General features: G+C 36.2%; 2 protein-coding genes across 5 annotated transcripts in view; both read right to left on the bottom strand.

Moving 5' to 3' along the window:
• The window catches only part of LOC121492842 (rho GTPase-activating protein 20-like), a 549,286-nt gene that overhangs the window by 514,908 nt on the left and 21,835 nt on the right, over window positions 1-12,543 (bottom strand). The gene's annotated exons all lie outside the window — the stretch shown is intronic.
• On the bottom strand, window positions 51-10,669 carry LOC121492845 (rho GTPase-activating protein 20-like). Its single transcript, XM_041758056.1, has 4 exons — window positions 10,525-10,669; window positions 8,085-8,126; window positions 7,369-7,453; window positions 51-574 (listed from the first exon to the last, which is right to left on the bottom strand). The coding sequence occupies exons 1-4, from the start codon at window positions 10,626-10,628 to the stop codon at window positions 545-547; spliced, it is 261 nt and encodes an 86-aa protein (XP_041613990.1). The 5' UTR covers window positions 10,629-10,669; the 3' UTR covers window positions 51-544.

Raw genomic sequence — 12,543 nt, 5'->3', positions numbered from 1 at the left:
AAGGAGAGGTTATGAATGCATTTATTTACCCCCAGTTTCCAGAGATGATTTTTAATTACTCAACATTCCCTATCAAAGGAAGACCTTTCCAAAGAAAAGGTGATCAGCAGTGAAAAGCTGAGTTCAAAGATTCTAGTGCTCAGCTGTGAATGTTGTCATTTGAAGATACCTTAACTTTGCTTAAATAACTGAATTCTTTAAGGGTCAACAGATGAGCCAAGCTGCTGAAGGATAAACAGATGAGCAACATTTCACCAAATAACTTTAAACACCTGGTCATTTGGCTTTTCTGCGATGTAGTGAGTGCATCACCACCTCTACTCATGTAGGTGCCAGCACTGCACCACAAGCATCCTGGTTCTGCCACTTAGGAAGCTCAACATTTTAAGGCTTCGGTTTGCTCAACTTTGATATAAATGATGCTGCCTACAACTCATTAAACTATATAATATACTACTCAGCACAACGCATGGCTCCTGAGTTGTGGAAGGAGAGATGGAGTCCTCTGGTTCCTTTGGCAGCAGTTTAGTAGATGGAAGATGGCTCATTTTAATTCCATAGGGATATTCATGTCCTGTAGGGAAAAAAATCTGAATATTCAGGCTGATGGTGATGGCTATCATCAAACCTACCTTACCATTAGTGTAAGCATCACCCTGGTATATATTGCTATTTTTCTGTGACTTCTAGATAAAGAAGGCTGTGCCTCCTGAGTGAGCATCATATACACCCTTGACGGAACACCCTATAGAAAGCATGTGCCCAAGTGAAAGATTTTAAGAAGAGAAATAATTTAAGGCATGTTACTTTGCTTGGAATACATATATTCATGAGTGCATTAAACAATGCTGACTTTTGCTGTGTTTCTGTCTGAGAATAGTTAAGGTTTTCTAGTTTGTGCCTTGATACTAACTAGATCTATACATCTTAGGCAAATTACTTGACCCAGTCGAGCCTTACATTCATTCATTGAAATGCTTGTCTGCACACAAACTTATCAGAGTGAATATATTAATAAGCATTGGTGGTTAATATTTTTTATTTATTTTTTATTTTTATTTTTTTGGTTAATATTTTTTTAATATTTGGAATATATATATTAAGAATTGCTATCTTCACCATTCTCTCCGACATAATGTCAGTTGAACAGATTTTTTTTTCATTTCCTTTTGTCAATTCTAGAGCCAGAGCTACTCTAGAGTAGTGGGATGGGTTGCCCTTATGGTTCATGGTTCCCTCCCACTGCTGCCCTCCCTCCAAGGGGTGTCCTGCCAGGCAATGATCAGAAGGAAGGCTGCACAGAGTTGGAAACCCAGAAGCAAACTGTAAAACGATGATTAGAGAATAGAAAACCACTCCCAGAGCCATCCAGAATTGCCTGCCAAGTGATTTGTTTTGCTCTTTTATGCTTTAAATTGTTTTTCCTCTCTAGAGAATTCTCAAAGACCCTATGCTATGATATGGATTTCATTTTTTAAGAATAGAATGAAAATTCTCATTCTGTCATTACTGATTTATTATTAAATGTACCTAAGGGAGCTTTTGCTGTTCTTTTCATCTGTCATAAATGCAATGTTCACAAGAATCACAGAGACTTCCCTCTATTAAGGAAAAAGAAGCTTCTATGACAGCAACACAACCAAACCAAGATAACCAGGAGTTAATCCACAATTGAGATTTGAGAGTATGTTTTAAAAAAATGCATTTTGAATGCTGCTAATGGATCATCATGAACAACATCTTGAACATCTTTGATGTTTGAACATCATGAACATCTTTGGATTCCTTAGAGCTGGTTTCATGTGTGAAGCTATTCAAAGTCTAAAGTTATCATCTACATCATTTTATCTAAATTAATGCACTTTATTAAATATATAAGTATTTAGAGCTTTTTTCCTTTTTACTGCTAACCAACTTTTGTTTTTTAGATTTTATTTATTTATTCATGAGAAACACAGAGACAGAAAGAGGCAGAGACACAGGCCGAGGGAGAAGCAGGCTCCATGCAGGGAGCCCGATGTGGGAGTCAATCCCAGCTCTCCAGGATCACGTCCTGGGCTGAAGGCAGCACTAAACCACTGAGCCACCAGGGCTGCCCCTGACCAAATTTTACAAAGATGTCAACATTAATTCAAAACAGGAAGTGGTACTGGGGGATTTTGTTCTCAGTGATGCGCTTTGTGGCTCTATAGTCTAAGACTGGGAATATATATTTTGCAGAATGAAATTGGTTGTTTTTTAAAAAAGAGAAATTGGTTGTTTAGATTTCCAGATTATTTGAAAAAGAGTTAAAGCTTCACAGGTTTGTTAAAAGGATAAAAAAAAATTCATGTAAGAAGGAATGCTTTAAGATTTCTAGAAGAGGTTATTGTCACCATTACCATCCATTACTGTACTTCAAGGTCTGCTACAGATCCTGTTTTCTTTTTCTTTTTTAAAAATCCTCCCATTACTGGAAACACTAAACAATTTTGCTAATCCAGAGATTTTTTTTCAGAGAACTTGTGCTAATAGCTATTTTAGAAGAGGTGCAATCTGTTTATCAATAACCTTAAGAACAGTGATGGAAAAAAACATGAAAAACAACAAAGTGCAGGTGATTTCATCAGTGAAGACTAGAGGAGTTTAAATGTGATTATCTCATTTCTTTATGATGCAGAGAAAACTGGGCACAGGGCAGGGGTGTTAAATACATATCTATACCTGGATTTAGAGACATAACTGGATTTTAGAGGATTCTCACAAAATAGAGGCTTCTTAGTAGTTAGGAACTAGAATTCAAGATTGAAATATGAAAAATAAATGTATGGGAAAAATTCCAATCCATTTCGCTGTCATACCTAAGTGAGTAAATAAGTAAGTAAGTAATAAATAATCACACTTTTTCAAGACAGCTCTGTCTGTCAGGTAAAAAGGAGTAGAAACAAAAATTTACATTTCTCTCCCTCACTAGATCATAGCTACTGAATGAAAAGATGTTATCAGTGCCTGGGAAACAGTACCTGGTAATGATTTAATAAACATGTGAGTGAATATTGCATGTGATTTTCACTTTTAAGGATTTTGAAGCTTAAGAAAGAACAACCATTACTTTGAAACTTAAGAGTTACAATTCTGAACCTAATCAATCCCATCTTAGATTTTCCCTGACACTTATCAATTAGTGGAAGTTCTTCCTTGCCAGAACTTGCCCACAGCTGGTAGTCTTTCTCAGAGCTCTTGAAAACAAAAAGAACTGGGCGTCATAACAAATCTTTCACAGTACTTGAAGAACACATTTCCTTAGCATATTTGTGTTTCCAAAAAGAAAGAATTGGGGCTAGTATAAATGGTATTTGGTCCATGGAAGTAGTTATAGTACTTGTTTTTTTTTTTAAATTTTTATTTATTTATGATAGTCACGCAGAGAGAGAGAGAGAGGCAGAGACATAGGCAGAGAGAGAAGCAGGCTCCATGCACCAGGAGCCCGATGTGGGATTCGATCCCGGGTCTCCAGGATCGTGCCCTGGGCCAAAGGCAGGCGCTAAACCGCTGCGCCACCCAGGGATCCCGCTATAGTACTTGTTAACTAGTTCCCCTCACAGCTTCCAATAGACTGTCCCAGATTCTTGTCATTTTTGATAAGGACCGGGAAACCACAGTACAGTCAGCCCCTCACTTTGTGGGTGGCCCATGGCATAAGAAATGAGATTTGTGTCCCTTTACTAAGGGGGAAAAGTCTCATCTCAGAGTCCTCTCTTCTGCTGTCTCCAGACTCCTTGGATAACGTTGGCTTTTGTCTCCAAATGTCCCTGCCCAGACATGCATATTGTCCAGAGAGCCCTATACTCTGCTATGACTATTCCTGAGCAAAGTAACTTGAGAGGCATCAATAGCTCAGCAGCCCTGAGCAAAAGGAGACAAATGCCCAAGAGACCTTGGGGAGATAGTGGACGAAGTCAGCCACTGGCTTTGGTGCAGGCAAGCCCCACTTTATGGAGAGAAAGGATGAGGACTCTAGACAACAGGTCAGATGCAGAAAATGATTACTCCCAGCACTATTATTGCCCAGTAATACTGGAAATCCCACTTGAAACAAACAATTCTAAATTATAAAGATTGCTGAACTATTTTAGAGAGTCTTCCAGGAGACTAAAGCAAAAAATGTTTGAAATGGAATTATTGGTAATAGTTACCATGTTTGCCCTTGACTCTTGATTAAAAATCATGGCCTTCACCTTATGAAGGAATGTCATAGGTATGGGCACAGACACACACACACACACACACACACACACACACACACACAGAGCTAAATCTGTTCAAAATTGTGCTGCAAATAAGAAGTAAGAGCTAATAAGGTAGAGTACGGTTTGGAAATGCTATTCTGGAATCCCTTAAATAAGGTATACATAAAGCCAAATAACCCCAGTTCTTCATTAAAATAGAAATTCTTTGCCTAGTGACATTGATCACTTTAAGCAAAGAAAATCACAAACATGAGATAAAATGAGTTATATCATTAATCAATCTCCCCAACTTCATCCCTCAAACCACTCACTCTCTTTTCCAGGATTCAATTCTTACTTAGGGTTTATATATCATACGGGTTAGAAAAGTCTGTAGAGATGTGCTTTAGTCAGTACATATAAATTCAATTTTATTTTGGATGTATTATTAAATGTTGTTTGTACAGAAATCATTGATTTATTCTGCCAAATTCTAGTTGCTATGAAATTTTAAAGGGCTTTATTATACCATTGGATCAGATAGAATTTAAAAACAATCTTATGATTATGTCATGTCACATTTACAGAGGATTTTAGATAAGAAGCTGTGCTTTCCAAGTGCTCCCTTTGGTTCTCTCCATCTATTACTGTCCCTCTTTTTTCCCTTATAAAACCTCATCCTCAAATATATTTCTCTTTCATAAAAAGATATGAGCAACTCACACAAGCACCATCAAAATGTAAAGAAGAATAGACAGTTAAAACCAAAACAAGATGAGAGTGATATGTACAAATGCCTCAGATCCATGGTCTTATTCAGATCTTGTCTTCGTCTTTACCAGTTCATAAAGGGTATGAGCTGCCTCATCCTCAGGATCTGCATCAAAAGGAGGTAGCTTGTAGCCATGTAGTCTTTATGTCAAAATGTACAACAGAACATGTAATTTAGGATTCATTAAACAGATTGAGTCCTTCCTTGTGTGATAACTAGGGTCAATAGGGATGGGGAAGTATCAGAATTGAAGACACAGAAAGAAGAGTCCAACAGAGGAGGATATATTTAGAAATTTAGAAACATTTTTATTGTCTGTATTTAAAATATATACAATAAACTGCATGTTGTTATTAGCACCCTAAAATTTAGCCCGATTTAAGGCTAGGACTTTGAATTTGCAGAAAATTTAAAATGGGAATATAAGAATAGCACTCATGTATAAGCTAATACTATAGCTTTGCTGCCTTCAATTTCTAAATTTGGAAGGACAAAATATGACTATGTTATCTATAATAATCTGCTGTCTTATGATGGGAGGCACACAACACACACACACACACACACACACAAATCTCAAAAGTCAAAGGTTCTTAAACTAAAAATAGTTTGTAGGCAACTTATGGTTATTCCCAGCGTTGGTAGTAGTAACATGTTGATAGTGTCATTTGCTGTGTCTGAATTTGTCACTTTTACAGTTATGGACTGTAAAAAATAAATGAGAAAAATTGCTTCAATTTTTTTTTTAATTTAAAGCATGTGACCATAATTATTGTCAAATTATTACCCATACTCCAAAGGTGAAGCTTGTTTTCAGGTGATGACAAAGTAAAGCACATATAGAACACAAACCCTTAATTATATTTTCATTTTTTTATATAACATGAAGCTAGTAGGAAACATGTCAGTAAAACATATTTCCCTCCAAGAATTTGTGGCATACAAAATACAGCAGCTTAAGCAAGGAAGAGAAAAACTGAGAATTCCAAGAGGGCACATGAGGTGACCCTCAGCTCCATAAGGCTATTTCCAAAATGGAGGGGGTGGGGATAGTATTAAAGGAAGGCACTAGATACTTTTCTCTTTTACTAAGTTGTGTTTTTATAGTATGGCTTAGTTCCTCTGTAATTACATAGTCAGTTTCAGTAAAATCAGAATAAGAACTGGCTATGAAAGACACTTTTTAAAAACTACTATTTAGTCCATATTTTCTTTGTGTCAGGCATCATGGTTACTAAGACTTCCATTGTTGAAATCTGTTAAGACAAATAAAACCAATGAGTCTAAGAAATGAGACTAAAAATGTTAGAAGTTTATGTTCCATTCACAACTCTGCCAGCAAGTAGTTACTTATAATAGCTCTCTATCAGACCATACATTGAGAAACTGCTCCATAAAACTAGGAAAAGTTTACAGAAAATTTTCTGAAATGGGTTAATAGGAATCTGAGATTATATCTATAAAACTATCTGAATTCCAAAAATCATTTTAAAATAAGAGAATATGTAACCAGAACATTTACTATGCATACAGTTTTTATAACATTTTTAGGCAATGGGGCCTGTGTCCTTTGGGAAACAGTTCATAAAGAAGACAAACAGCACAAGTGGACACCCACAGGCCTTGAAAATATTAAAAACAAAGTTAAAAGAAACTCTTTCATAATTCATTCCTTGTCCTTTCATTGTCTTTTTCTTCTTATGAATTGAATGCAATTGCTTGATATGACAGATGGTCCAAAAGTAATTCAATAGTAATTCAAATAGTAATTCAAATAGTAATTCAAGGGATGTATGTATATTTTCCTGCATGTTATAGGTTCTCCCAACAGACAAATTCCATCAGATAGAACTCTCTCTAAACAAATGGTGAATCTAGATAAAGAGTATACGGGGTGTTTTTTGTATTACATTTATATTTACAACTTTTCTCTGAGTTTATAGTTATACCAAATAAAATATCTGGAGGGGAAAAAGAACTGTGGAGATAATCCAGACCATTCTGTATGTAAGTGGTGGCCATTGGAAAAAAAATGGTTGATTCTAAATCACTGTATTACAAGCCACTATAAGCAATTAGAAGGATCCAGAGAAATGTTAACATCCAATACTCTTTCCTTGCTTAAGCACTGTAGTATGTATTCCTCTTGCTTCATATTACCTAGGACACAGTTTTTAGGTCTACACAGAAGTACACGTAGAGGGGGAAAAACATTTTTCTGCATGGTACCTTTCTAAATATTCTCTCTCTCTTCCTACCTTTTGCTCTCTCCTTCCTCTCTCAACTCATTGCTTCCTCCCTCTCTGTCTCTCCACCTCTATCTCCATCTTTTTCATTCAGTCAGAATTAGGAACTCAGAATTTAATTGTTGGTCTTAAAAATACTTACACAGGCACAGTTCTTGATGTTCTCAGTTAAGATTTTGAGGGGAATGCTTTTTGGCTGCTCTTTCTCTTTGGCTTGCATGATGTACCTAATCGAATTCGATAGTAACCCAAAATAGAGTAGGATAAATTACCTTACTTTCGAATTGATTTGTGTTGCTCATATTTTCAACGTACTTCATTATTTTTAAATGCATATAAATAAGCCCAGCAAAACCAAATTTTGGGTTGGAAGGAAACATGCAAAAATATTTCAGGAAAATAAGCTGTGACTCAGAAAACAATAGATCACTCTCGTCATGTGAGATTTGACCAGCAGATCCAGTCACCAAAGCTTTCCTGCCTAGACCAGAGGGCCTATTAGCACCTTCAAATGTAGGAATGAGAAGTTGCTTTGAGCATTACTCAGTAGGGTAAACTGCACTTACAGAAATTTAATATATGTTTTGAGAATAATGTTAGCTATAATCGTGAGGTTGGAGAGTAGGGGAAGATGAGAGTGATAACCAGAATTTCATAAAAAATAAGCAATATATGCATGTAAAGGAGAGCAGGTTATTTGTAGTAATGGCCAGGGTACAATTAAATAAGAAATTATTGGAGGATAGTGTAACAATTTCTACTAAGGGGAGGGAGCATAGTTTGGGGGCACTGCTTTGAAGAGATTTACATTTTTTCATCATGGGTTAAAGACTTATAATAAGTATACTGACAAAATACCTTTGAAGGTAAGAACGCCATTTTTCCTTTCGTTCCGAAGAACTGCAATTTAAAAAATGAGAATAAAAAAATTGAGGAACATACAATACTCCTTACTAACATATTAAGATTACCATTCCAGATTAAAAATATCCGCAGCCCATTGTTAAGGGATGTGGATGTGTAAATTGTACTCCCCTTAGAGTTGGGCTTTTGATGGACTCCACTCTTTTGTGAGTGGTATTAAAGCAATGGGAAGTAGATCCTAAAGAGGAAGAACAGTGATTTCAAATCTGAAAACTTAATTGTGACTATGTGATGCAAGCTATGTGATCATGGGCACATTGTTAACCACTTTGATATTTAGTTTCCAGAACTGGAAAAGGGTTAATTATAGCTCAGAGTGTTCCTACAGCTGCAAGGGCTATTCGCATATAAAGAATATAACCATTCAAATTAAATCATATTTAAGAAATTTAGCATTTTGATGTAACTGTCTTGGCTCAGAAACAAGAATATCTTTTTAGGGAAAAACACCTGTAATATTTTTATTTCTTCATACATATGGCAGATTGTAATATGTTAAATTAGTTCCTAAAAACCTTATTCTTCATCACTGTGATCTTCTGAGAAAGATCAATCCACTGATGCAAAATTACTAAAGATCAGTATTTTCTCTGCCAAAATTTTCACAGCATTTAATATCCAAAGTTGCAAATGTCTTAAGGCTCATTCACACATGGACTTATCACTTACCAGCATTTTTTTTATTGTGGTAAATTACACATAAAAGAAAATTGACCAGTAGTGACCTTTAGTACATTCACAGTTTTGTGCAACCATCATGACTGAACATTTTTATCACCCCAAAGCAAACATGTGTCTATTAAGCAGTCACTCTCCCTTCCCTCCTGTCCCTAGCAACTGTACCACATTTTGTATATTTGTTGATAAACACTTGGTTTGTTCTTTCTTCTTTCTTTCTTTCTTTCTTTCTTTCTTTCACTATTGTCAACAATGCTGCTACAAACGTTTGTGTATCAGTTTTTGCGTGGACATGTTTTCCTTTCTCTTGGATATGTGTCTGGAGGTCATATGTAATTCTGTTTCACTTATTGAGGAGCCATCAAACTGTCCATGGTGGCTGCCACATTCTATATTTCTACCAGCAACACTGCTGCCCACCCCCTCCATCACCATTTCAGGACCTGTCGCATCAAGAAAGTATAATGCCCATTTAGTGTCCCAACCTGACTAGGTGCATAGACACAGCTTCTAGTTACTATGCCAATATGAAGAACAGTAATAATAATCAATAACAAAAGCATTAGGTGCCAGGTGTTGTTATAAATGCCTTCTATGTATTTATACAGCCTATTAACTAATACAACATGTATAAACTTGACTTCCACATTTTCCTCCTATTAGGGGAAAAAAATTTCTTGGACACTCCCCTACCAAACACTTTATATATTCCCATTTGAAACTGTTTCCTTCCATTTGCAATCTGGAGAAGATATTAAGCAATGGGAACTGTGATCTTTATGGAAAAGAAGACCTGCAGAGAGGATATAAATACATGTTTCTTCTCAAAAAGCTTTGAAAATTTTTCACTAAGTTAACAGCTGCATTTTAGGATTAATAAACTAACAACTTGTAAACATTTTTGTTGTCTTCCATGTGAGATTTTGGAGTGAGGTGAGGAGAAGAAAGCAGTGTGCTAAGTGCAACTGCGTAAAATAGGAACGAGGCTTGGGGTGTGGATGTTTCAAACAGAGATGCAAGTGTGGCATGATTCCTGTAAACTCAGAGGTGTCTGCTCAAGATATCCAGGGTCGAGAGCCACATTCCCCATCCTCATGTCAGCCTAAGAATGTGTCTTACCCAACTAACCTCTACTCAGTGGAATCATATTTTTGTTTTAGATTGTCACCAACTAAGATAATCTGTACACAGCAATTCAGGCAACCTAGTATTCAATGACATGATCAATTTATTTGTATCATTACATACTATTGTTAAGGGAATTAACTTGGGAGTGTAAAAGCAATTTTTCAAATTTAATTGGACCCTTTAATAGTACTTGCTCAATAAATCTATTCCGGTGATTTAAAAATGCAGATACTCCCTGGGAATCAGAGGGCAGGATATTGGAGAGGAGACCTTGAACCTCACTCTGTTGATTCTCCTTCCACATAACTAGAACACCTAACTCCTCAAGTGGCTACTAGAGCCCATTTGAAAAACCATTGATCAAAACCTAAGGAAATTACTCCAGTAGTTCCCAGTATACATTATCTACTTGCTTCCATGTGGATATAAGCACCTTCTTAGGCAGAGTACAAGGCAAAACAAATGTCATGGGAGGTTAAAAAGTGAGTCACCAGCTTGGTAGACAATAGATTACAAGGTTATCCTTTTCAAGCCATGTAAATACAGGACACCAAGCCATTGGTCTTACCTGAGGGTGGCCAGGAAGTTCACCGTGGGCCAGCCCAACACAAAGGACCTCCCAGAATGGATGTTGGCATCTCCCACTGTATCCATGCAGTTGGCAATCCACATGGTGTTCAGTGGTATTTTATTTTTTATCTTAAAGTTTTTTTTTATACCTAGAAAGATCCCAAACAAGACCTCTGTTAGTTCATTTCAAAAATGTTATGGGAGCAGCTGTGCTCATTAGAGACCAGTTCTCACTGTTCCAGGGTAAATCATGCCTCCCACATCTCTATGACCCTCTGTGCACACACAGCAAATGGTTAGATGGGCCTTTGCAACATGTGTGTTGAGCAAACTCTGGCTTGGAAACCTGAAAACACTTACTCTAATGGCAGCAAATAGCCATATTTTTGAATGGTGATTGTTGAGTAACCACTGTATATTTTAGAGCTTTGTAAGAAAACCATTAATTCATTTGCTATTGCTGGATTTGTTACTTATTATACATAATTTTTATGGCTATTATTGCAGTTAATTATTCATTTATGACTTGCATACTTCAAAAAGTGTTTGAGGGGCTGAACAAAGGTACCTGATACATGATTTATAAAAATAGTTATACAATCTTTTTCTTAACAGAGACAAACAAGAGGCACCTGGGTGGCTCAGTCAGTTAAGCATCCAACTCTTGGTTTCAGCTTGGGCCATGATCTCAGGCTCTTGAGATCATGTCCCTGTGTAGGGCTCCCCACTCAATGAGGAGTCTGCTTCCTCTCTCCCTCTGCCCCTCCCCCTGCTCATGCTTGCTCTCTCTCTAAAATAAATAAATAAATAAATAAATAAATAAATAAATAAATAAATAAATAAATCTTTTAAAGAGTGTGAGGGAGAGAGACGAAGTCAAAGCAAAAAAAAAATAAGCTTGTATCAGAAAGATTTAAAAGTTACTTTCAACCTTAATTTAAAAAAATATTTTCTAGCCTTTAAAGCATAGGTTATTTTCAATTTCCCTTTTTAAAATTTTGTCGATACCATTTTCCCTTAGATTCTGGCTAAAACAAAAAAAAACTGTTAGCCTACAGACTGAGCCTGACTGAAAAATCATCCATCCATCCATCCATCCATCTGTCCATCAATCAATCCCAGATCAGTGGTCCGGAGGTCTTATATGTAAGTCATGGATACTTCCCATTTCTCTGAGGAGTTAGAAGGGGTGAAACTGCTTTTTGATAATTTCTGCCTAATCTTCTTTGACCTCAAAGATGAAAACCATCATTGATTTATTTTGGTTGATTAATTGATTAATTTGGTTAATTCACAACTTGGACTCGCAGGTAGGCTTGAGATTTAAATAGTTACAAGTCCTATAAGGGATGCCTGGGGAACTTGGATCCTCCACTCTAGAACTCCTTACTATTCAGAAACACATGTGGAAAACACTGAACTAAACTGAGATGAAAGACACCTCATGTGCAAAAATCCCTATGACTCCACTGATTCATAGAACAATTAAAGCTAAAACTCTTCAATGGGATTTATGAAATAAAAATAATCTCTTAGGAAGCCCACTTGAAGTATAATCTAGATTCAAAGCTTAGGACATAATGAATATAAATATGATGGATACCAACATCTTTCCACATTTTTTTATTTCAACATTTTTTAATTTCAGCATTACACCCAAGTGCCTGTATCTGTGTGCTTGAAGACTTTTATGGAACATAATCAATTAAGAGATAAAATCATTTTTCTAGATAGTAATTCCAAAGGCATTGTCACATCAAAAATATATGGCCAAGGGGAATGATAGAGAGATATCTGCTTGTTTTTACAGTTTTTTTTCTTTCTAATATAGGTATTTGTGTATATACAGACACCTAAGATCCCATGTGGAAACTTCCAAATATATTGACCTGGAAAAAGCCATCCAATAACCTTAGTTCAATAAAGCACCAGGATTAGTTGAACCAAGGAATTATCCTAGAGCCCAGAACATGGTTTCTACTCTCCTACAACATTTTGAACACTTATCATATGCCAA

Source organism: Vulpes lagopus, chromosome 6, assembly GCF_018345385.1.
Source record: "Vulpes lagopus strain Blue_001 chromosome 6, ASM1834538v1, whole genome shotgun sequence".
In the NCBI taxonomy this organism is placed as follows: domain Eukaryota; kingdom Metazoa; phylum Chordata; class Mammalia; order Carnivora; family Canidae; genus Vulpes; species Vulpes lagopus.
The sequence above is the reverse complement of the archived record's forward strand: the minus strand, read 5'-3'. Positions and strand labels throughout refer to the sequence as shown.

Excerpts from the sequence above, each read along its gene's own strand:
- LOC121492845 (XM_041758056.1), bottom strand. The coding sequence starts at position 10,628 with ATGTGGATTGCCAACTGCATGGATACAGTGGGAGATGCCAACATCCAT. Across the intron at positions 7,454-8,084 it reads TGGCGTTCTTACCTTCAAAG|GTACATCATGCAAGCCAAAG; the intron begins GTATTTTGTCAG and ends GAATTCGATTAG. Across the intron at positions 575-7,368 it reads ACATCAAGAACTGTGCCTGT|GACATGAATATCCCTATGGA; the intron begins GTAAGTATTTTT and ends TTTTCCCTACAG.